General features: G+C 45.4%; 1 protein-coding gene across 1 annotated transcript in view; it reads left to right on the top strand.

Annotated features, from left to right (window-relative positions):
- Positions 1 to 15,822: 15,822 nt before the first annotated feature.
- The window catches only part of HABP2 (hyaluronan binding protein 2), a 35,460-nt gene continuing 24,998 nt past the window's right edge, over positions 15,823 to 26,284 (top strand). The window contains exon 1 of the mRNA NM_001014868.1: positions 15,823 to 15,977. Within this exon, the coding sequence (NP_001014868.1) occupies positions 15,909 to 15,977 (69 nt within the window). The 5' untranslated portion in view covers positions 15,823 to 15,908. The remainder of the gene's footprint in view (positions 15,978 to 26,284) is intronic.

Raw genomic sequence — 26,284 nt, forward strand, 5'->3', positions numbered from 1 at the left:
CAGAGACATGACTGCCGACAAAGGTCTGCAAAGTCAAAGCTATGGTTTTTCCAGTAGTCAAGTACGGATGTGAGAGTTGGACCATAAAGAAGGCTGAGCTCCAAAGAATTAATGCTTTTGAACTGTAGTGTTAGAGAAAACTCTTGAGAGTCCCTTGGACTGCAAGGAGATCGAACCGGTGAATTCTACAGGAAATCAGTCCTGAATATCCATTGGAAGGACTGATGCTGAAGCTGAAACTCCAATACCTTGGCCACCTGATGTGAAGAGCTCACTCAGTGGAAAAGATCCCAATGCTGGGAAAGATTGAGGGCAGGAGGAGAAGCGGGTGACAGAGGATGAGATGGTTGGATGGCATCACCAACTCAATGGACATGAATTTGAGCAAACCCCAGGAGATAGTGAAGGACAGGGAAGCCTGATGTGCTGCAGTCCATGGGGTCACAAAAAGTCATACACGACTTGGAGACTGAACAATAACAACAACCCACCTTTACCTCCCCACCTCCAACCACCACCCTGTGGCCAAACCTGCCCAGAAGCCAGAGGGCAAGAGAGCTATCAATGTAGTCACCTTCCTGGACACTGAAGCAGGGGAGCCCCAAGGAACGGGCGTGAGAACAGGCGCATCCGCAGGCAGTGTGCACTGGGCGTGTCTCCACACTTGGGGTGCGTGCAGTCTGGGCTGCAAGCTTGTAAATATAACACCTCAAGGAGTCACAGCAAGACCCTTTATATAACCTACCCTAGTTCATCTTCCCCAAACCCTGTAAGGTAAGAAGCTGAGGCTCCTAGGGCTTGATGAATTTAACATCATTCAAGTCCTAACAAGTGAATTCAGAACGGCAGGTGGGTCAGTCTCACCCAGAACCAGAGCACCCAACCACCGCACCATCCAGCCCTGAAAAAGTCAGCTTGAGCTCCCCCTTCCATCAAGAGCAGGGTTGCATTGAGAAGTGGTTGAAGGGGCCCATGTCAGGAACAAAGGTCTGTTCCTTCAGGAAATGCCCCAGGGCAGCCTCTCCCCCATGCCTGGTTTCATTATTTCATCTCTGTGTACTTTACCACTTAAAACTGCTTCCTCAGCAGCACTCCATCAGGTAGCACAAGAAAAGTATGAAGAATCAATTACCCCCCCAAATAAATAAATAAATGGTGGCTCTGGGGAAGACAAAATATTGAATCCTGTTCAGATAAATGCAGCATAAATTGGTTTCTGACAACAAATCCAAATAATTGCCCTCCTTCTCCCCCACCCCTCCCCAAGGCTCCAGGCAAGTCTGAGCAGGTCCTGGGCAAAACAGTGAGTGAGTGGGAAGGACCGCAGCCATTCCATCAACCCGAAGAGAAGACCCCCAGCTGGGCCTGTTCTTCCTCAGCATCAAAGACCAGGGTCTGAGATGGAGTCAGCAAGCTTTGAGCAAGCCAGCCATCGAGACAGCAAAACATGTTCACTTTTGTTTTCCGTTTTTGTGGACAGAAAGGGGATGGGAGGGGAAGGATGAGCTCTTGTGATTTTTATAATGAAACAGCTGGGCCAGTACTAGCAGGAAGTCCAGACTCTGCCCACCTTGAGCCCTCCCACTACAGAATTGTGTAATCTTCCCGGAAGCTTACTCAATCCAAATTAGGAATCAGCACAGGATCCAAAAACCAGGAGGAGAAGAAGCTGGGAGCGGGAGACAAAGGTCAAGAGCTGGCCTGTAGGTGTGCTTTAATGGGACACAGACAACCAGGACCAACACAGGTTTAAAAAAATTACTGAAATGTCAATGCATGGCAAAAACCACTACAACATTGTAAAGTAATTAGCCTCCAATTAAAATAAATAAATAAATTTTAAAAAATCATTGAAATGGTTGTCAACATTTAGAAATCAGAAGAACTCAGGATTTCTGGCTTCTCTTGAAACTCTCTGGCCACACCAGGCCCACAGTCCTGCTGCCCTAGGATGCTGACCCTGGGTGGGGCTCCCCCTGTTCCCCTAGTCTCCACCAACCATTTTGCTTCCCACCTTGAAACTAATATCCATCGCCATCCTCAGGCTGTTTTCCTTACACACCCTCCATTCCATTCATTTCCGATTTCCTGCCTGGCCTCTGCAGGCATCTACATTAGTAGCCCCAGACTCGTCCTGTTACTGCCGTTCCTTGCCTCTGTCCTTGCCACTTGCCAGCTGTTCCTGAAGGGCCACACAGAGCCCTGGACCTGCCAAAGTCTCTTCCCACTCTGATTCTCCTGGAAGCCTCCATGCAGACAAGTCATCTACTCTCATTCCTTGAAAACGTGTTGCCCTCCTGCCTCCTTACCTTGGGTATCCATACTTCCCTACTTTTCCTTTAGCAACTAAATGTTAGCCTCACTATCAGTTTTCTATTGCTGCCATAACAGTTTGTGGCTTAAACACACAAATTTATTCCTTGGTTCTTCTGTAGGCCAGATACCCAACATGGGTCGCCAAGGGCTACCTTTAAGCTATCCGCAGGGCTATGTTCCTTGCTGATTACTACTTTCTTTGCTAGCTGTCAGCTGAGGGTCATTTCTCAGCTTCTAGAGGCCACCCGTATTCTTGACACATGGCCTTTCTCTCCCTCCTCCCCTTTTTTAAAAAGATTTTTTTTATGTGGACCATTTTAAAACTTTTTGATTTTGCTATAGTATTGCTTCTGTTTCATGTTTTGGTTTTCTGGCCACAAGGCATATGAGATCTTAGCTCCCTGACCAGGAATCTGTCAACCTATACCCCCTGCACTGGAAGGCAAAGTCTTAACCACTGGACCACGAAGGAAGTCCCTACTTTCTCCATCTTAGACATCTGATCTCTCTTACAACTTTGGGCATTTTTTTTTCTTTTTTGGCCCATCCCTGCAGCGTGCAGGATTTTAGTTTCCCAACCAGGGATTGAACCTGGGTCACAGCAGTTAGAGCCCGACTCATAACCACTAGGCAACCACGGGACTCTTCACACTTTGAATCTCTCCTTTTTCTTCTGCTTCATCCCTCTGACCTAGCAAAGAAATGTTCTCTGCTTTTTAGGACTCATGTCTTTAAGAAATTGGGTAAACCCAGATAATCCAAAATAATCTCAGCACCTCAAGGTCCAAACCCTTACACATATCTGCAAAGAGCCTTTTGACATACAAGGTAACATATTCACAAATTCTGTGGGATTAGGGCATGGACATCTTTGGGGGGGGGGGCATTATTTTGTCTATCTTTCTATTCTATTCTATTTATTTATCTTAGAAGCCAAATTTAAGTCTTACATGCTCTAAAAAGTCCTTCTTAACAATTTCTCTTCTAAACTACTGTGCTGTGTGACTTTGAGGGAGTCACTTTATCTTTCTATTTCTCATTTCCATTGGATCCATGATATGCTGGTAAATTTTTACTAGCTGACTCTTGAGTGTGGGGGAGAAGCCCTGACTTATAGCATTTGCCAACTTCTGTGATCTATTTCTACATGGCTGATTTTAAGCTACCAATGTGATGTTACTGAATGCAGAATTGGAAAGAGATGTTGACAGCCGACTCTTGAGAGCCAGTGTGAGTCAGCTTCCAGGATTCCACTGCTTGAGTGTAAAATGAAGAATTGACTAGTTGATCAAAATGTCATTGACGAGTCAATAATTTCTTAGAATAGGGAAAACTTTTGATAGCTTTGTGCAAGTATTTCCCTCCGTGGGGCCGGTGCCATTTCCAGTGTAAATGTTTTAAAGATAGAAGAACATATCAGAGAAGTGATTTTATTAGAAAGGGCTGGGGAAAAACCACCTAGAAGGAGGCCCAGAGACCTCTGGTATCTGTTGGCCTCAATGTGATCACAAAACCCCAAATCCAATCAGAAAATGAATTTGTTTTTAGAAAATGTATGATTTTTTTCTATAAACAAATTCATATTTATTATTATTGTTTTGTGATTTCTGTGAGCACATATTGCCAAGTGAAGGATTCAGCTGACCAGCCTCAGAAAAGAACCATTAGAATGTTATACAAATAACTTTAATAATTTTCTCTTGTAATATGTGCATTCATTTATGATTGTTAAATTTCTTGCTCTAAGGTAGCCTGAGAAATAATAGCTGCATTTATCGAGCACTTACTGTACAAAGAGCTTCCGTATATTATCTAACCCCTTATTGGTCCCAACTGGTTGAATAACCAAACAATATCAGATCACTGGGTGATAAAAAGAAGTTATTGGGATCCAAAACCCAACCCCCAGCTCCACTGTTCATGCAGGGGAATATCAGCCCTCTAGAGGGACTCAGCAGAGATCTCCGTGGGAGCCAGTGGGAGGGTTCAGGCTGGAGCCAAAACCAGCAGGAGCACGCGTACTGACAGTGGAGCCCGGTTTCCATGGGCCTGTTGACACAAGGTTCTTGTATTCACTTGCTGTTGCTTCCGATTACTCAGGGATGTAACAGACTCAGACTGGATCTGGGGCCCTAGCATCTCCAAGAGCACCACTGCCTCTTTCTAAGCCTGCCTTCATCTCTCTTTTCCCTTTCTTGTCCCTGTTCCTAAATCCTTGTGAGCTCCCATGCCCTTAAAGTGACAAAAACACATTAACTTAATTCAGAAAACAATTATTGAGCAACTGCTGTATGCCATACACTGGAAATGCAAAAGTGAGAGAATCACAGGCTCAGCTCCAGTGTCCCCAAGAGTAACGTGTGCTCATGCTCAGTCGCATCTGACTCTGCGACCCCAAGGACTGCCATCCTCCAGACTGTGTCCATGGACTCCCAGGCAAGGATACTGGAGTGGGTTGCCATTTCCTCCTCTGGGGGGGATCTTCCTGATTCAGGAATGGAACTGTGTCTCCTGCGTCTCCTGCATTGGGATTCTTTAACACTGACCCACCTGGGAAGCCCTAAGAGTAACACACCAGGGTCTTAAGGTCATAAACTTCAAGATGCCACAGGAATCCTCAGGGTAGCAGCGGATTCCAATTTATAGGGGAAGACAGCTTCCCCTAGGAGGTCTGTCAAGCCGAGATTTAAAAGAGAAAAGGGTACAGTTTTCCAGGCACCAGAGGTGTGGATACTCTTCTGGCCAGGGAATCACAATTGTAAATAAATGAAGACACGGGCGCTTCTGAGGCTGGAGCTTAGGATGCGTGTTTAGGATGGATATGAGGGAAGGGGGATGGTAGTTGGGAATAGAACCAGTAAGGCCAGGAGAAAGCCAGTCGCCAGAGGTCAGTTTAGCAGGGCGTCCTGTGTCACGTGACTCATCCTGGACTTTGTCCTGCAGCCAGTTAGGCACCATTGATGAGTTCTAAGCAGGTTAGTGACACAACCAGATCAGCATTTTAGAAGATGGCTCTCTGGCTCCATGAAGTGTGGATTTGAGGGTTGGGCTGAGAAATCCAGTTCGGCTCAGCTGGTAAAGGATCCGCCCACAATGTGGGAGACCGACATTCAATCCCTGGGTTGGGAAGATCCCCTGGAGAAGGGAAAGGCTACCCACTCCAGCATCCTGGCCTGGAGAATTCCATGGACTGTATAGTTCATGTGGTCGCAAAGAGTCAGACACAACTGAGTGACTTTCACTTTCACACTGAATTAAAAAAAAAGAAAGAAAATGTGCTTCGGAAAGATGTCAATGTCAGGCAGGGTCTAGAAGATATACATTTTGGAGAAGTGTTCAGAGATCTGCCTTCCCCTAAAGAGAAAAGGATTTTCAAAATATAACTGCACCCTCTATTCAGAATACTGGCAAGTCTATACAGAAAAGAACACCCATATATCAAGATCCCACCTCTCTTTCAGGTTGTCTGTTATGTTGAAGGGTAGAGAAACCTTCCAACATACAAAATGTATGCAGAATTTTATTCAAAAATGTCTAATAAATCAAAGATGCACTTAGAGTAAGAAGCATTACACAGCCCAGGTGACAGCTCTTTGTGAGGCTGGAGAGTCAAGGGGCATACTGTTTCTGTAGAACTGGTTGATGGAATGGGAGAGATTGGGGGAAAAAACACACTCTCTGCCATAGATAACCACTGAGCAGAGGAGATTTAAAATGAAAGAGGATACATCGAAGCCTCACTGAAAGACTAAAGAAAGGAAAGAAGCACAAATAGATCAGTTGTTGTGTGAAGACCTTGAGGTGTTTAATACATAATGGGTTGCATTGTGTTTGGAGGTTATACAGTTGTACTGCATCTCAGTGGTTTTGCATTTTTCCAAACCTTATAGATCACAGGAGCCAGAACTACCAACAGCCAAAGACCAGGGATCCCTCTGGCAAGAGGGAAGGAGCTCTGGATTTGGAGTCCATGGTGAGCCCTTGCTGAAAGAGAGGCTTCTGGCACCTGATCTAGCATGGCTGCCCACTGTCTCTTCATTCATCCATTCAGCCAACGAATAAATATTAACACTCCATACCAGACTGTGGGCCAGAGGATAAATTAGGGCAGTAAACACAACAGATGCATGGTCTTCTGGAGAATACTGTGTGTCTGAGATGAATGGAGAATACTGTGTGTCTGAGAAGAACCCACAATGAGGCCAGATCAAACAGTATCTATCTCAATAAGAATGTTGGCTTTCATTCTAAGTGCAAAAAGAAAATATCCAAGAGTTTTAAGCAGGGGCATGATGTAATCTGGATTAGGCTTTTCTACAACGGTGGTGCATATGTGCTCAGTCGGGTCCAACTTTTATGACCCCATGGACTGTATCCCACCAGGCTCTTCTGTCCGCTGAATTTTCCAGGCAAGAATGCTTGAGTGGGTTGCCATTTCCTACTCCAGGCGATCTTCCCAACCCAGGAATCAAACCCTAGTCTAGCATCTCCTGCAGTGGTGGCAGATTCTTTACCACTGTGCCGCCTGGGAATCCGTTTTCTACAAGACATACTATTATATGGTGGAAAATGAATTTAAGAGGAAGCAGGAGTGAAAACAGAGAAAGCAGTAAAGGGGCTTTTGCAAGAGATTAGGCAGGAGATTACACATGCTTAGACTAGGGTGGGTGGTGCTAGAAGGCTTTGAGATGCATTCTGGAGGTAGAAACATGCTGACCTTTTGGGATTGAGGAAGGAGAGGAAGAGACAAATGTTGATTTCCAACTTGAAAAGTCATGTGTACACTGATGCCATTTTCTAAAATGGAGAGGATTGGAAAAAGCTGTTGATTCTTCCTGTCCTCCAACTGGCATTTCTTGGGCACCTACTATCTGCTAGAGACTCAACACCTGCTTCTGAGAAAAAGAAGCAAATCTATGTCATGGGTTCATCCAGACTCTTGGTTTGGCCTGATAGACAGAGGCCCTTCATGGGTGATGCTGACGGACCACGTGGAATTCGAATCATCAGAGAGACCATGAGTTTCCCCATCCCATTTACTTAACTCCCACTTGTGTTCATCAGATCATAAGGTTTATAAAAGACAAAAAATTTGACCTGGAATTGGTCTTGGGAATTTTTAAAAATTTTTCTTATAAAATTGATTTAAGTATCATGAAAATCATGCCAAATGATCAGGGCTTTCAATTTCCTTTGGCCAACGGGGAGCTTAGCTATAAATTTGTAACTTGGCTTGCTTAATAACTATGTAGAGTTTATGGTTCCTATAATAGCATTCTGGTTTTCTCCTTGATATTGATTAGCTCAACTAAACATCTGTCACTGTCTATCCCACGGATCTGGATCAGTCTGCCCATGTTTGTGGCTCCAGCCATCTCTGACTAGACCAAGTGTTGACTAGGGAACTTCATTCAGAACTTGACTGGGCCATTCAGGTTTCCTGAATTGGATATTTGGATTAAGGGATGTGAGGTAAATTCCCATTTAGTGGTTGAAGTGGGTGTTCTAGAGGGTACCACCAGATCCCCAGTTCCCAAATGAAGCCCCCTTTCTCTCAGAGGCCAGATATTGGCTGCCAGGGGCTCTCAGCTGAGTTCTTCTCCGAGAGTTACTCTTAACCAGGGTTGCCTTGCCCAAGCTCAGCCCTATCTCCCAGGGTTAGCCCCCATTCCATGACAAGATGGTCCCAGTACAAAGTCCCAGTCCCCTTGGCTCATGGCAGGACAACACTGGAGACCATCTCAGCTCTAGAACATTTCATGAAATGGGTCTCTGTTGTGAGTGCCTTACAGCCCAACCTTTCCCTCTGCCTCCCTCCCTCCTCATGGGTGTTGGTCGTAAGAGTACTTCCCAACAAATTCCCTGCCCACAAATCTCAACATCTCTGTTTCCCAGGAAACTCAACCTAAAACAAATGGCTGATATTGCTGGTGGCAACAGTGACATCCCTAAGAATAAGTAATTGTAAGGAAGACGTGGACATGGAAATTGGTGAGGCAATGGGCAACCTTTACTTTTAGACTTGCTGTTTTCGTCAGTAAGTTCCAATGTGGCTCGGGGTTAAGGGCAAAACCACCACCCCGAGAGTCTCCAGTCCATGCAGTAGAGCAGGAAGAGCTTCAGACCTGGCTCTGCCTCAAGCTCTGTGACCTTGGGCAATGTGTTTAACCTCTCTGAATCTCTCAAGTTTCTTTATTTGCAAAATGGACCAAATCACCTTGCAGGGTAGTTACACAGACTGTATGAGCTCAAGATAGTAAAAGTACCTGTAACCCAGAAACTGCTCCATAAATGCTGGTTTCTTTTCACAAACAAGGTGGGCGGCACCCTAGTATCTTTCAGGCCAGAGAATGGAGTGTGTATGTGGTATCAACAAGTTTACAATGATCTGAACATACTAGACCATGCTAGGGGGCGTGAGGCAGACTAGGGGAAGGTTACTGCCCCATGACAAGTTAACAAGCCATCCCCCTTCCCCCCAAAAGAGAGTGCCCCTGGAAGTGAATGAGTCAGGCAGATGTCTTTGGGAACAACGAGAAGGAGCAGTGACATGTCCCTGCAGGATGTTGTCTATGATTAGAGATGACCTGAAGAATTTAGCCAAAGATCAGCCATGTGACTCTGAGTGGGGATAGTCCTGGGAATGTAACTCCATAAAGCTGGCACCTGGTCTGTCACCTGGCACATAGTAGGTGCTCAATAAATTCTTATAGAAGGAATGACAAATGATCTTTAGTCCTCCCATCCCACAAAGAAGTTCTGATGATTCCGGGATTTGGGAAGAATAATTTCTGAGTAAACACTGACTTCCCTTGTAGTCCAGTTGGTAAAAATTCTGCCTTCGATGAAGGAGACCCGGGTTCAATTCCTGGGTTGGAAAGATTCCCTGGAGAAGGAAATGGCAACCCACTCCAGTATTCTTGCCTGGAGAATCCCATGGACAGAGGAGCCTGGCAGGCTACAGTCAATGGGGTTGCAAGAGTTGAACATGACTTAGTGACTAAACCACCACCACCAAACACTGAGAACAGCAGTGTCATCAGCCCGGGGTCCCCTCCCACATTTACCAAAGTGTCTCCATTGTTTGCCGGGGCCCCTCCAGTTGTGCAGTGCTCTGGCTACATCTTCAGGACTCTCTCCTAGAGTTGTAGTCCACAAACTATGGTGCTGTTTTTTGTAAATACAGTTTTATTGAAACATAGTCTTGCTGTTGGTATTAGTACTGTCATCCCTCAGTGTCTGGGGAGGATTGGTTTTAGGACCCTCTGTGGATAACAAAATCCATAGATGGTCAGTTCAGTTCAGTTCAGTCACTCAGTCGTGTCCGACTCTTTGCAACCCCATGAATCACACCATGCCAGGCCTCCCTGTCCATCACCAACTCCCAGAGTTCACTCAGACTCACGTCCATCGAGTCAGTGATGCCATCCAGCCATCTCATCCTCTGTCATCCCTTTCTCCTCCTGCCCCCAATCCCTCCCAGCATCAGAGTCTTTTCCAATGAGTCAACTCTTCGCATGAGGTGGCCAAAGTACTGGAGTTTCAGCTTTAGCATCATTCCTTCCAAAGAAATCCCAGGGCTGATCTCCTTCAGAATGGACTGGTTGGATCTCCTTGCAGTCCAAGGGACTCTCAAGAGTCTTCTCCAACACCACAGTTCAAAAGCATCAATTCTTCAGCGCTCAGCCTTCTTCACAGTCCAATTCTCACATCCATACACGACCACAGGAAAACCCATAGCCTTGACTAGACGGACCTTTGTTGGCAAAGTAATGTCTCTGCTTTTGAATATACTATCTAGGTTGGTCATAACTTTCCTTCCAAGGAGTAAGCATCTTTTAATTTCATAGCTGCAATCACCATCTGCAGTGATTTTGGAGCCCCCCAAAATAAAGTCTGACACTGTTTCCCCATCTATTTCCCATGAAGTGATGGGACCAGATGCCATGATCTTCGTTTTCTGAATGTTGAGCTTTAATCCAACTTTTTCACTCTCCTCTTTCACTTTCATCAAGAGGCTTTTTAGTTCCTCTTCACTTTCTGCCATAAGGGTGGTGTCATCTGCATATCTGAGGTTATTGAGATTTCTCCTGGCAATCTTGATTCCAGCTTGTGCTTCTTCCATCCCAGCGTTTCTCATGATGTACTCTGCATATAAGTTAAATAAGCAGCGTGACAATATACAGCCTTGACGTACTCTTTTTCCCATTTGGAACCAATCTGTTGTTCCATGTCCAGTTCTAACTATTGCTTCCTGACCTGCATACAAATTTCTCAAGAGGCAGGTCAGGTGGTCTGGTATTCCCATCTCTTGAAGAATTTTCCACAGTTTATTGTGATCCACACAGTCAAAGGCTTTGACATAGTCAATAAAGCAGAAATAGATGTTTTTCTGGAACTCTCTTGCTTTTTCCATGATCCAGCGGATGTTGGCAATTTGGTCTCTGGTTCCTCTGCCTTTTCTAAAACCAGCTTGCACATCTGGAAGTTCACGGTTCACGTATTGCTGAAGCCTGGCTTGGAGAATTTTGAGCATGACTTTACTAGTGTGTGAGATGAGTGCAATTGAGTATCCTATAAAAAATGGTGTAGTACTTACATAAAACCTACACGTATCCTCCTGTATACTCTAAATCATCTCTAGATTGTTTATAATATCTAATATAAATGTTGTTATTCAGTTTGACTTTTCATGACCTGTGGACTGCAGCACACCAGGCTTCCCTGTCCTTCACCGTCTCCTAGAGTTTTCCCAAATTCATATTCATTGAATCAGTAATGCCATCCAACCATTTCAGTGGTTAATACAAAGAATATGCTATATAATTAGTTGTCAGTCAGTCAGTTCAGTCGCTTAGTCGTGTCCAGCTATTTGCAACCCCACGGACTGCAGCATGCCAGGCTTACCTGTCCATCACCAACTCTCGGAACTTGTGCAAACTAAATAATTGTAGATGCTATGTAAATATTGATCATTGCTAGCAAGCAGCAAATTCAAATTTTGCTTTTTGGAATTGTCTAGAATATTTTTTAAAAATATTTTTGATCTGTGGTTGGTGGAATCTGTGGATATGGAACTGTGGATGTGGAGTGCTGGATGTGTTAGCTGCAGCTGCTTCTGTGTAAAAATGGCAGAACTGAAGATTCACAACATAAACTGGAAGTCTAGAAAAACACTAAGATTTTTACTATCTAGCACTTTTAGAAGTTTTTTGACCCCTGTTCTAGAGAGAACAGTAAGACAAGAGTCACCCCAAGGATACAGTCATTCTGTCCCTGGGTTGGGGATTAGATTCCCTGAACACAGGTCCTTTCATCTCTGAGGGTCTGGGGGCTCAGCAAGTAGCATCCTATGAAAAGACTTCTGATACTAAAGCCAGTGTGTTTTGCAAAGTCTGCTCTATGCCAGGTGCTGCTGCTACTGCTGCTAAGTCGCTTCAGTCGTGTCCGACTCTGTGCGACCCCATAGACGTCAGCCCACCAGGCTCCCCCATCCCTGGGATTCTCCAGGCAAGAATTCTGGAGTGGGTTGCCATTTCCTCCTCCAATGCATGAAAGTGAAAAGTCAAAGTGAAGTCTCTCAATCGTGTCCAACTCTTAGTGACCCCATGGACTGCAGCCCACCAGGCTCCTCTGTCCATGGGATTTTCCAGGCAAGAGCACTGGAGTGGGGTGCCATTGCCTTCTCTGGCTCTATGCCAGACACTGCATTTAATGCCTTACCTTTATTCTCTCATGTATATTTCATGGTGATCCCATGAGGGAGGAACCACGGCATCTCTATTTCACAGATGAGGAAACTGAGACTCGGAGAGAGTAAATGATTGGCCCACTGTCCAAAGCAGAGACGTGGCTGAGCCAGAGCTCACGTCAATTTCAAGTCTGGGCTGCTGCTCTTTACCCCCGATGCCCACTACCTCCCCATACTGAAGGCCTAGCCGGAAGAGCTGTTACTTGTAAATAATAAAGATGAAGCAGGTTAGTCCAGGCCCAACAGATGTCATGTAACCCAGTCCATCAAAGGCTGGGTCTCCAGCAAGGGCATTTTATGAGGGATACTTCCCTTAGGGTGGAAGAATCAGCCTGCTAGAGAACCAGAGTCCCAAGGCCTCCCGGGGCAGGACAGACATTCTCACCAGCAACACGTAACCCTACACGTGAGAAAACAGCACCCAGAGCGCTAGAGAATAGATTGACTTGATCACATCTGAAACCTCCGCCGGGATGAGACGTGAAGTCTCATGTGTTTGGACTTAAAAAACAGAGATCCCAGATAGGTTTGATTCAACTCCCCCGATAAAGCCATATCACATGATAAACTAGTCCTTTTGTCCCACCAAATTAAAAGGATTAAGCATCTTTTAGAGAATTCTCTCTTTCAGGGCTACAAGCAGAAGTTTATTCGGTTTCACACTGTTGTGATAACAAAACTTTAGGGAACTGAGACAATATGTGGGAGGCCTGCGGTTATTACACAAAGAGCACAATTGTTCACTTTTTGCTTGAGATAAAAGGAAGAGTACATGTCAGGGAAATGAATCCAGATTCTGTTTATAAAGGTGAACAACAGACTCACCAGGTCACTTCCTGTTGACACAGGAAGAGAAGCTTCTGGTTTGTTTTCTGGGAATCTCTCCACAAAGTCAGAAGGTCGCTAGTTCACATGAGGCTGTGGAGGTTAAAAGAAAAGCGTATGTCACGTGGGTGATTCAGTGATTTGACTTGTCTGAAATTTCCATTTCTGCCTTTCACAGTCTGAGCTGATACTACAAAGGCTCCAGCTCTGAGTCTGGAAAGCAGCAACCTCTTTGTGCACACTGCCTCTTTGACCCTTGCTCCATGACCAGATAACCAGTAACGCTGTCTACACCCCACTTAGCCACTGTCTCTACCATCGCCACCTCACAGTCTATGGAAGACTCCCACTCACAAAGATTTCTGTCTGATCACCTTGTTTCATTCTTTTCTAGACTTATTCTTTTCTTCCACTTATTAAAATTAACTTGCTTACCCTTTCACGGTCTGCCTAACTCTCCCTTAACCAGCAAGAAACTTCCTTAAGAGCAAAGTTCATGTCCGACTCTTCTGTCCCAGTGTGGCCAACCGCTTGCTCACAGCAGATCATCACTAGGTAACCAATGAATATTCATGTAGTGTCCATGAATAAACTGAAGGATGTTTACAAGTGTACCAATGCTTTGGCTTTTTTTTTCATACCCAGTTTTCCTTTTCACATTGAGTTGGCTATGCTATCTATGGTGCCTGGGTTAAAAAGTGTCCAGCTGTCACTTAACCACTGTAAGAAAGTGGTTATTCCTTTCCTCATTCATTCATGGTGTATCTACTGAATGCCTATCACGAGCCAGGCAAGTGCCAGGCATCCCCACCAAGAATCCAATAATGAATAAAACAGAGTGCCTACCACACGAGTTTTCAGTCCAGTGGGGGCCGTAGGGAAACAAATATTAATGGAAGAGTAATATAAGTATGTAATTGCAGCTTTGATAAGTGTTGTGAAAGAAAAACTCATGTAGGGCTTTTGAGGAAATAATGTTTGGGACAGCCCTGGTGGCACAGTAGATAAGAATCCTCCTGGCAGTGCAGGGGACACAGGTTTGATCCCTGATTCAGGAGGATTCCACTGCAGAGCAACAAAGCCCGTGTGCCACTGAGCTTTGAGTGACTGAGCCCCCATGCTGCAAATACTGAAGCCCTAAGTGTCTAGAATCTGTGCTCCGCAACAAGAGAAGCCACCACAATAGAAGCCGGCACACCATTACAAAGAGTAGCCCCTGCTCACTGCAACTAGAGAAAACTCGCGTAAATCAATGAAGACCCAGGACAGCCAAAAATAAATAAGTAAAATGAGGTAGAAAAAAATAATAAAAATTTTTTAAAAGAAGAAATGTTTGGGCTGAAATTGGAAAGTTGGATTAACTAGATGGGTACCTAAATGAATCTGCTAAAGAGTGATCAGCATTAGAGTCAGGATGAGAGTTAGGAGTGGAATAAGGCTGGGGCTTCTCCAGTGGCTTAGCAGTAAAGAATCTGCCTGCAATGCAGCAGACTCAGGAGACACGGTTCAATCCGTGGGTCAGGAAGATCACCTGGAATAGGAAACGGCAGCCCACTCCAGTATTCTTGCCTGGAAATTTCATGGGCAAAGGAGCCTAGCGGGCTACAGCCCGTAGGATCAAAGAGTCGGACACAACTGAGTAAGCAAGGGAGATTGGGGACTAATAAGGGAAGATTAAAGATCTTTCCCAGGAAACTGTGCTTATCTTATAGGGATTCGATGAATGTTGACCAGGAATGAATTGCTGTCTGCCTAAAACAGAGTGGAGAAAAAATAAGTGAACAGAAGACAAATTATGGTTTGTCTTTTTTTTGTAATTTGCTCTTTTTTGATGGTTTACTCTTCAAGGACCGTCTTTCTGTTGGTTTGCTCTTTTTCGATGGTTTGTTCTTCAAGGACCACCTCTCTGGCGACTGGGGCACTGACTTTGGTCTTCTCCTGGGCTACTACGTGTGGGGCCCTCCATGACCAGCAACCCAGCTTCTGAAGGTGGAAGCAGCCACACAGGTGTCTAAGTGCATGTCCAAGTAGGGATGGCACATGGGCGAACAGGTGAGCCAGCTGAGCACCTGCCTTGGTCATCAGCAGGATTTTAGACCCTGGATTTAGGGCTCAGATGAGAGGATTCCTGGAGCCCTTGCAGAGGTTATTGTGGGCAGCTAGGTGTTTGTAGAAGCTCACAACGATCCTACTAAAGAGATCAATTGTATCCATGAGCACCCACGCTTCATAGGCAACTGTTGCTTTTATAGCGCTACCTGCAATCAGTGTAGGTAAAAAAGACTGTAAGAAACAATTGGCCCCAGATATGAGCACCGTGGGCACTTTTCCCCCTCTCTTGATCAAAGAAAGACTCTAATGAAAGGGAAAAAAAATAATTAAAAAGTTAAAGCCTTATGTAATGAAATTTAAAAGAAAACTTTGAAGCCAACAAGCAATCGTGGGCAATGCTTCAAAGGGCCTAGAATCAATGTTTGTCAATAGCAGTTTTGCATCCTTTAATTTATCTTTCATGAATATAAAGCGTGATGTTATTAGGAGCCTATCCATGCCTTAATTCTGTTAGCGATTTGATGAATCAGATCTCTATTAACATTCTGATCGAGTCAGCAATGTCAGAGGCCTGTGGCAGGAGCCTCACTCTGGCCAGGCTTTTATCCTGCAACCGAGATGCTAGTGAACTGTGGGGCCTTCTGCACTGAACTCTTGGCAATCCCGCCCCCACCCCCAGGAGCCAGGGGCACTTTATCTCTGCTGCTTTCTTTGGAGACTTTCTCTCCAGAAAAGAAACCAACCCCATGACTCAGCCCAGCCCCAAAGTTACCATTTGTTTAATCAAGATAGTTGGTTTGCAAAACATTAAACATTAAACAGTATTTGATGCCTAGTTAATAATTTGCATCCTCTTCATTTGTTCCTGAATCCTGGGAGACTGACATTCCCCCCTCCCCCCAAAAGGCAGAGACAACAAAAGAAATTGTATTTAGAGCAAAACAAGAGTTCTTAAACTACAAAGATGTTTGCCAGAATGTCTGATCTCCATGTTCTGCTGTTAATGGTTCTGGCGGGAAAGACAGCCTTCGGGGTAAGTGTTCTTTTCAAATATCTGGTGTTGAGAGGCTCTGAGGTTATTAGGAAGACCAAACCCACTGGGCCAGGAGCAATGAGAAACTTTAGTTGTGAAAGACTGGTGTTGCCAGGTCGAATATGTCCTGATTTCGAGCTCTAAAGCAGGTCTTTCATGTTGGTTGCTGTTAAGTGGCCAGTTCCATGAAGCCATGCAATTGACTTGAGTCATCTTGGAGCAGTCTCCATGAACAACTTCCAACTAAGGGAATCAGAGCCAAAAAATCCACTAAGGCAGCATGTTTTGTCTGATATGAACCCAGAGATCCCTTTGGGAAGCCACTGAAAGCTACCAACTCTTTCTCTGTACATGCTGACACGCATACCCAGTTCTCCAGCTTCTTTGGGGACAATAGGGTAAGAATCCCCCTACTTTGACCCTAGAGGAGAATCTTGCTGGCAACAGCTTTACTTAGGTGGATCGAATTTGGAGAGAAGCTTCGCAAGCAGGACTTTTTCTTGCATCAACCTGTGATTGTGGCTGTAGTTAACGGGGCACAGAGGTGAGCAGGGGCCCAGGAGGTCGTGGTAAGTGGAGAAGGAAAGTTACATCAGGGGCTCTCACATGGGGAACTCAAGACATTAGGGAGCAGATGAGGTGTGGTGGTGTCTGCTCCTGTTTCGTGCCCTTGTAGTCCAAGACTGTTAGCTGGGTCTCTGTGGGCATATAAGGGGGGTCCTCACCAGACCTCACACCTCTCAAGCTCCATGCTGGAGGTGGTCTGAGGTGGGAGTGTGGGCTTGGAAGCCAGGGTTTGAATCTCAGCTTCGCCACATTCTGGGTGTGGATCCTTGTGCAAATAACATCATCTCTGTGAACCTCAGTTTCCTCTACTGCAAATCAACTGATAATCTCCCCCAGATTTGGGAAGGGTCGTGACTGATTAAGCAGGGCAATGCATGCTCACATTCAATAAATGTGAGCTCTTTTCCCTTGAAATTTCCAAAGTGAACACGAGTTCTTTATAAAAATCAAAGAAGGCTCACCTTTGTTAGGGTGGAGGGGGGTGGTGAGTAACGTACAAGAAACAAATGAGAACTGAAATAACAGTCATCATATTAAATACCTTCGCATTTTATTTCCAGTTTCACTCCATAGAGCTAATCTGCAGGAAGCAGATTAGATTCTAGGCTTTCTGATTAGCATGCCTTAAAAACAGCAGCTTCTCCTCCCCTTTTCGTAAACTGTACACAGACACCTACCTTAGTACCATATTAAGCTGCCAATGACTCATCTTGGAAAGAATTTTCTTTCCCAATGATAACTTGTGTATGTGTGTGTGTGTGTGTGGTGTGGCTGCAATGATCAGTCGTTATCAAACCCTCTACATCACTGATTGCTGTTGAATGTCTGAGGCTAAGACCCTACAGAAATAGCACAGGTCTAGAAAAAAGCGATGGAAATTATTAGACTCACAAAGAGTCCAGGGAAAGTACCACTCAGAAGAAATTAAATCCTAAAATTTGCAGACAAGGAAGAGAGTGGATGCAGTCTGTTTGAAGTTCAGCAAAAGATAACAGTCTCCCCAAATTCTTATTTTGCAAGCCCTAGTGAATTTTTAGGGTTAGCAATGAAATTGTAAGTCAATAATGGATAAAAGAGAAAATATGAGAACTAGCCTTTAGGCAACGAGCTTAGTCAATTCCAAAGAGAGGATTCAGGGCTTTGGAATGTTTTCTTACTCCAGATGCATGCCAGACAGGTGACTGGGAGAGTGGCTTGCATTCCATAGGTCAATACACAGAGACACAGGGGAAAGTGGCCAACTCACTCAGATGTTTAGAGAGCTTGAGACATCACCAGGAAGGAAGGAACCACATAGCCAGATGGACAGGGTGGCTTCTCCTGCCCCAACGTAGGTAGTAATAACAAACTGCCATTTAATGAGAAATCCTGTGTGCTGTGCGCTGTGCTCTTGAGGCATTGGCTTTTGAGTTCTCCAAAGAAAGAACAAAATAATGCCATTTGCAGCAACATGGACAGACCTAGAGATTGTCATATTGAGTGAAATAAGCCAAACAGAGAAGGCTAAATAGCATGTCACAGCTTTTATAAACGGAATCTAAAAAGAAATGATACAAATAAACTTTTTTACCAAACAGCAATAGGCTCACAGACTTAGAATATGAATTTATGGTTGCCAGGGGGAAGAATGGGGAGAAGGGATAGTTACGGAGTTTGGGATGGACATGTACACACCGCTATATTTAAAATGGATAACCAAGTCCCTGCTGTATAGCACAGGGAACTCTGCTCAATGATATGTGGCAGACTGGACGGGAGGGGAATGTGGGGGGGATGGGTACATGTACATGCTTGGCTGAGTCTCTTGGCTGTCCACCTGAAACTATCACAGCATTGTTAATCAGCTATACTCCAACACAAAGTAAAAAGTTTAAAAAGAAAAGAAAGAAGTACCGTTATTGCTTCCACTTTGCCGAGCAGGAAATTGAGGAACGTGTTCTCAAACTAGGAGGTGGCAGAGCTGAGTCTCAGAGTATGGCTGGTTTCCATCTGTCTGGATAAGGTCTCTTGCCTGGGGCCCTGGCTGAGGATGAGATTTCTTTGGTCCATACAGCCTCCAGTATTCTTGCCTGGAGAATTCCTTGGACAGAGGAGCCTGGTGGGCTACAGTCCAAGAGGTCACAAAGAGTCAGACACAACTGAGTAACTAATTTTAGGGGGGCTTCCCTGGTGATTCGGATGGTAAAGAATCTGCCTGCAATGCAGGAGACCTGGGTTCATCCCCTGGGTCAGGAAGATCCCCTGGAGAAGGGAATGGCAATCCACTCCGGTATTCTTGCATGGGAAATCCCATAGACAGAGGAACATGGCGAGGCTACAGTCCATGAGGTCGCAAAAGAGTCAGACACAAAACACACACACACACACACACACACACACACACACACAAAGAGCCAGACACGACTTGGCGACTAAACAACAACATATGGCCTTAGGGGTATGATCCTTCCTATAGGGGTAGGGGGCTTTTAGACCAGGGGCCCGTTGCTGGGTCAAGCATCAGGCACAGATTCCTTGTGCCTCTGAAAGTTTAAACAAAAGCAGTCACAGGTCTCCCATTGCTGCCCACTGGAGAGATGCCCGGAAATCTGCCTATGCATTCAGATTATACCACAAACATTATGATGACTTCTCTGTGGGCTCATCTGTAACTTAGGTTTATATTCAGGTATCATGATCCCAAAAAAGCGTGGTCAAATATTGCCATAGATTCCAGGGAATCCTTCATAGTGCCTTCCTGGTCTGGTCTAGATTTGTTTTTTCCTTACCTGTCAGTGTTGAACACCTGTCCCCAGCACAGGGGCTTCCCTGGTGGCTCAGTGGTGCAGAATGCCTGCCAATGCAGGACAATCAAGTTCGATCCCTGGGTCGGGAAGATTGCCTGGAGTAGGAAATGGCAACCCACTCCAGTATTCTTGCCTGGGAAATTCCGTGGACAGAGGAGCCTGGCGGGCTACAGTCCACGGGGGTGCAAAAGAGTTGGACACAACTTAGCGACTAAACAACAAAATCCCCAGGACACCTCATATTGTTATTCCCATTTTCTGAAGGAGAAGCCAGCCCAGAGATGGTGACCTAACTTCCCAGCCAGAATTGAGGCGCAGCTCTGTGACTCCTCACCCATCACGGGAGGTTTGCTTGACTATGTGCCCTGTCCCTAGGGCTTTGACGTCTTTTCCTGCTGCGGTTCTGAGGGTGACTTGGGGTGCTCCTGGGCTCAGCTGTAATGCACTTTGACTTCTTCCAGGGTCAGAAGCTAGAGGACGAGGCTTGTCAGGCTTGCCCTGTTTATCTCAGCTCATCCTCAGCAGGGGGCCTTGCAATTAAAATGCGTGTTTGCTCCCATTTCTTAGCTTTTTAAACCCTATAGAATTTAAACTCAAGAACTCTAGGGCTCCAGAATCCTCCTAGGTGGAGAGTCACAAAAATATCTGCACAGACAAGAGGTTGCAAATCTGTGGCTTGGGATGCATGTTGCTCACAGCCCGTGTTTTGTTTGTCAGGTAAAAGTTCAACCTGAAGACTGTTTTCATTTCCTTTCAATTGCTGGTGACATTTGAGAATCAGAACACCTCATATAATAATACAGACCCCAGCTTTTCCTGAAAATCAGACATTCTAGTAACACAGGCTTCCATTCTTATATAACACCGAGGGGACAAGGAACTACTGCTTCTGGTATTAGAAACTGAAGACCCCAGGCCCCCCAGGTCCCAGCATGCTCTACTTTTGACACTGTCTCTGTTCGATGGGTGTACATTACCTGTCCAGTTCCACCTTGGAAAGAGAGAGACAAACAAGGAAAGAAACACAGAGAGCATGCTTGTCTGATTATTGTTCAGAAACACTGTGGATGCCGAAATATTAGAGTCAGTTTCGGGTGGTCAAGTTACAGGGCTCCTTGTCTGATTAATTCAAGAATCCATAACCGCATGGCCCCCAGGACCAAACAAGGGCTTTGACGAGAAGACACAAACCGCCCTTTTCAAAGCCTCAGTGCTCCAGAATGTCAGGGTCTCTTTCAGGCATAGGAGACATCCCTCCTTCATGCTGTGTAACCTATTCAAAGTCTTATGGAAAAGATAAGTACTGATTTGCACTGCATGTACCTATAGATATTAAAAAAACCTGATCCTAAGCACAAGTCCAACTCATTAGCTTTGGTAGTGTATGCTGTTATTTAGGGAAATCAGGTTGCAGGAAATCGTATGTGTGTGTAGGCACAGATATATTTATATTTTCAATTCATTAGAGTTTCCTAAATGCAAAAGCAATTCTGCTGTCACAGAGAAAGAAACAGCATGGCAGAATATTCGGCAGCCGGGATTTTAAATAAAACATGCTTTTTCTTCATAATTAATATAACAAGGTTTCCTGGCTTAGGACTTGGCAAAGATCCCAGGAAAAATGGGGGGAGGGGGTTGGTGTGACGTGCTTGTGACCCAACGAACAAATTCCAGGAAGAGTTTGTGCTGCTGAGTGAGCTCTCCTCAATCACTTCATAATTTGAAAATAAAAAAAATTTTTAACATATTGACAACAATGGCTAATAATCACTGTAGCAAGTATTTATTAAGCTTATTAAGTCTTTGCTATATGTCAGAGATTGTGTGCTTTATATTTTATATATAAATATATTTATATTTATTACCTCATGTATAGCTTCCCCACAGCTCCATGAGGTAAGGACTGCTGTCATCCTCATTTAACAGATAACAAACTAAGCTTTAAAGAAATTAAATAATCTGCACAGATGGCTGCCCCGTGAGGTTACAGAGCTGGGATTCAAACCCAGGATGGCTTGATGCTGGTCCCAAATTCATAACCTCTGTGTTAGAGGTTGCTGTGACAGGCACTACCCTGAAACGACTGAGACCTTCAATGTGGAATGGAACGTGTCCAGAGGGACAGTGGCCTCAGATTCCAGCTTCAGGCAGGAGGAAAAGTCAGTCCCACCTGGAAGCTTCTCCAACAATCCCTGAAGCTTTTCTTTCCAACACGAGAGGGATCAAGTCTTGCTAGATGGCTAGCCCGTTAGCTCAGGGCTTTCAAAACTTTAGTCATGAATGAATCCATCTTCAGAAATTTTGCCAAAGCCCAGACTAGTTTCTTAATACTTTCTGTCAACCTAAATAGATTTATTTTGAAAGGAAACTGTCACTACTATAAATTGGAAAATCAAAGAAAAGGAAACAATGATATTGAATTCCAACTGGCTGCAGCTGTCATTCTAAAACTCCACGTGGAACTCTGCTTTCTTCTTGGTAGGAGGGAAGATTAGGAAGAGTGGCTCAGATGGTAAAGAATCTACCTGCAATGAGATAGACCTGGGTTTGATCCCTGGGTTGGGAAGATCCCCTGGAGAAGGAAATGGCAACCCACTCCAGTATTCTTGCCTGGAGAATTCCATGGACAGAGGAGCCTGGTGGGCTACAGTCCAGGATCTCACAAAGAGGCAGACATGACTGAGCAACTAATACTTCACTTTGGAGGAGAAGGACTTACCAGCACCACCCCAGTCTGTCTTTGTTATGGGATTGGGAGAGCTTACAGTAAAACTGAGAAGGAAATGGCTTTCTCACGCTGTGTTTTGACGTGATGTCTCCCCTGGCCAGGCACCACCCGAATCAACTTGGATACCAGCAGCAGTTCACATGCCACACCAGGGAAAACACAGACGTAAAGACAGCTTTGGGGATGGAACTGGTTCCCATTTGTGGGAAGTTAGTTTCCTGGGAAAGTGAAAAAAGTGAGAGAGACAGTTGCTCAGTTGCGACTGACTCTTTATGACCCGGTGGACTATAACCTGCCCGCCAAGTTCTTCTGTCCATGGAATTCTCCAGGCAAGATTACTGGAGTGGGTTGCCATTCCCTTCCCAGGGGATCTTCCCAACCCAGGGATCAAAAACAGTTCTGCATTGCAGGTGGATTCTTTATCATCTGAGTCACCAGGGAAGTCCACCTCCCTGGGAAGCCCCGGGCTTTTCCTGAGAACTGACTGGCGGAGGAGGGGAATATTGGGGCTTGTGCCCATGTGGTGGGCCTCAGACACAAGGCCAACCCACTCTTTTGTTCATTCATTTGCCATTTCAGTGGGCTCCCAAGAGCATGATCGCATCCAGAAATGTGTTTTTCTCCAACCTCCTCATACTGGATGGTCTCATGCCTGATCCTTTGGCTCCCTCCCTGCAAGCTCCTGCGATAACCCATTTGCACCAGTATCTCTCACCAAGTGCTTATGTGAAGAGCAACCGATTGCAAATGCTGTGCAGTCCAGTCCGCAGCTAACTGAGCAGAGGTGGTGTAGGTGGCCCTGGGTCGGGCACAGGTGACTGCCTCAGAGTGAAGGGATCCAGCCTTGACTTCCTCCCCAGCCCAATCCCCTCATGTCCTTACAGGAGTGCGTCATCCCACTGGGCCTGAGCTTCCTCCTTTGCATGTAAAGGGTCTGGGCCAGCTCCCCTTCACCTCCTGGCTCATCACTGTGGTCCTATAAACAGCTTTGCCCAGTGTCCCAAGAAGGAGACCACCCAGAGGGACCACTGGATGCTGCTTCTCCTTTGGCCTCGAATTTTCCCATTAGAACCTTCCCTCCTTCCCTCCAGCTCCAGATGAAAGCAAAGCCACAGTGAAGCCACTGCTAGGATAGCAGTGCGCATGTGCAATGGATGGATAGTTCATGTGCTAAAGCAAGGATGAGATTTCCTTTGACCACAAAGGATGGAGCGGCACCACTTCACACCTATCAGGATGCCTAGAACCCTTTGAAAATGAAAAATAACAAGTATTGGTGAGGATGTGAAAAAATCAGAGCTCTCATTTATTGCTGGTGGAAATAAATGGTGCAGCCACTGTGGAAGAGCATGGTGGTTTCTTAAAAAGTTAAACATAGAATTACAACGTGATCTAGCAACTCCACTTCTAATATCAACCCCAAAGAATGGAAATTAGGGACTCAAACAGCTACGTGTACACCAATGTTCGTAGCAGCCTTATTCATATAGGCAAAGGATATCACAACCCAACTGTCCATCAGCAGATGAATGGATAAACCATGATATGCCATGGAATACTATTTAGCTATAAAAAGGAAAAAATTTTGATATATGCTACAACATGGATGAACCTTGAAAACATGAATAGTGGTGACATAAAGCCAGTCATAGAAAGACACGTATTGTATGATTCTACTTACATGCTGCTGCTAAGTCGCTTCAGTCATGTCTGACTCTGTGCGACCCCATAGACAGCAGCCGACCAAGCTCCCCCGTCCCTGGGATTCTCCAGGCAAGAACACTGGAGTGGGTTGCCATTTCCTTCTCCAATGCATGAAAGTGAAAAGTGAAAGTGAAGTCGCTGAGTTGTGTCCGAATCCTAGCAACCCCATGGACTGCAGCCTACCAGGGTCCTCCATCCATGGGATTTTCCAGGCAAGAGTACTGGAGTGGGGTGCCATTGCCTACTTATAGGAGGTGCCTAGACTAGGTAAATTCATAATGACGAAGTACAATAAAGGTTACTGAGGGCTTGGAGGAGGAAGGAAGAGAGTTATTTTTAAATTTTTTATTTATTCACTTATTTTTTGGCTGTGCTGGGTCTTCGTTGCTGTGCACGGGGTTTCTCTAGTCGTGGCGACTGGGGGCTTCTCTGGCTGTAGTACTTGGGCTTCTCGTTGTGGTGGCTTCTCTTGCTGCAGAACACAGACTATAGCTGCAAAGGCTTCAATAGTTGTGGCTCCTGGGCCCATTTATGCCAAAGCATGTGGAATCTTTCCAGACCAGGGCTGGAACCGGTGTCCCATGTATTTCAAGGTGGATTCTTCAGCACTGGACCATCAGGGGAGCCCGAGAGTTATTATTTAATGGATACAGAGTTTATATGTTAGGAATGATGAAAAAGTTTTGGCTATAGATAGTGGTGATGGTTACATAATACTGTGAATGTAATTAATGCCACTTAATGGTATACTTAAAAATGGTTAAAATGAAACAATGGTATGGTGCATATATTTTACAATTTTTTAAAAATGGCTGAGGCTTTGCATAATTGTTCATCTCAGGACATAGCTTATGTTTGCGGCAGGGGCCAGAGCAGATGGATGGTATGAAGGAAGCAGCAGCTGGAATGGTGACTGGAATACTGGCAACCCCTGTCCTCTGTCACCTCCACCTCTTACCCCAACACTGAGCGCTTGGTCCAGCAGTGGGGACAGGCCCTGCTGAGTTGTGCACTCCTGCTCGTGGCTCGCTTTCCAGCCCTGCAGCTTCACATGGCCACAATGCAGTTCTCTCCAGCTGCCTTTAGGAGCAATGCAAATCCTTCCCTGGTGTGTAGTGACATCTGGTCTACCACCAGGGCTTGGAAGAACATCCAAAGAGAAAGAGATGGCTGGGGTATGAGCTCCAATCTTACCTACCAGGTGAAAGGTTGTTCTGCTATTGGCTCATTCTAAGCCAAGGTTCTAGCCCCAGAGGTCAGGTCTAGCCCCAGCTCTTTGCTCTACTGCTTCCCAGTCCTTTGAGAACATATTGTGTTGTTCTTGCTGTTCAGTCGTTCAGTTGAGTCTGACTTTGCGACACCATGGAGCAGCACACCAGGCCTCCTGTCCCTCCCCATCTCCCGGAGTTTGCCCTAGTTCATGTTCACTGCACCAGTGATGCTGTCCAGCCATCTCATCCTCTGACACCCTCTTCTCCTTCTGCCCCTGATCTTTCCCAGCATAGGGTCTTCTCAGTGAGTTGGCTCTTTGCATCAGATGACCAAAATACTGGAGCTTCAGCTTCAGCATCAGTCCTTCCAGTGAATGTTCAGGGTTGATCTCCCTTAAGATTGACTGGTTTGATCTCCTTGCTATCTAAGGGACTCTCAGGAGTCTTCTCCAGCAGCACAGTTCAAAAACATCAATTCTTTAGCATTCTGCCTTCTGAGAAAATGTCCTAATAGTTAATTCCTAGAGACCATCAACACAGACTTTTAGTCTCTGCTTTTTTGTTTTGTTTTCTAGAAGGTTTAGAATTGTCAAAAGTAGAGGAAGAGCCTGTGTTGAAATAATCACTAGATTAAAGATAGGACAGAAGAGATTAGACCACAATGCCCTCCACCCCCAAGAAGATTATGCTGTAAGTCACAGGATCCCTCTCTCTGTGCCCCCCTCCCCCCAGCCGCCTTCCCCCCAAAACTATCCTTAGCCTAGAAGACACCATATTATGCTCACTGGTGACTGGGTAAGGGGGTGAGATGTTAACATTGCTAGTAATTTGCTTCTAACTCAGTTTAGCTCAGTTCAGTTCAGTCGCTCAGTCGTATCTCTTTGTGACCCCGTGGACTGCAGCACACCAGGCTTCCCTGTCCATCACCAACACCCGGAGCTTGCTCAAATTCATGTCCATTGAGTCAGTGATGCCATTCAACCATCTCATCCTCTGTCATCCCCTTCTCCTCCTGCCTTCAATCTTTCCCAGCATCTGGGTCTTTTCCAATGACTCAGTTCTTCACATTAGGTGGCCAAAATATTGGAGTTTAAGCTTCAGCATCAGTCCTTCCAACTGGGGAAGGCCAAAGTCCTGAGGCATGGATCCATCGTGAAAGCCTGATTAGAGATGGACCAGCAGTTGGATCTCAAGGGGTCTCACTGAATCTACTGCAAAACGTCTACCTTCCCACGTGCCAGAAGTAGCTATTCCTAGCCCTCTCAGAGGAGCTGGGCAGTTTGTGAGCACTCAGCCATGGTGAAACTGGGG

Source organism: Bos taurus, chromosome 26, assembly GCF_002263795.3.
Source record: "Bos taurus isolate L1 Dominette 01449 registration number 42190680 breed Hereford chromosome 26, ARS-UCD2.0, whole genome shotgun sequence".
Classification (NCBI taxonomy): domain Eukaryota; kingdom Metazoa; phylum Chordata; class Mammalia; order Artiodactyla; family Bovidae; genus Bos; species Bos taurus.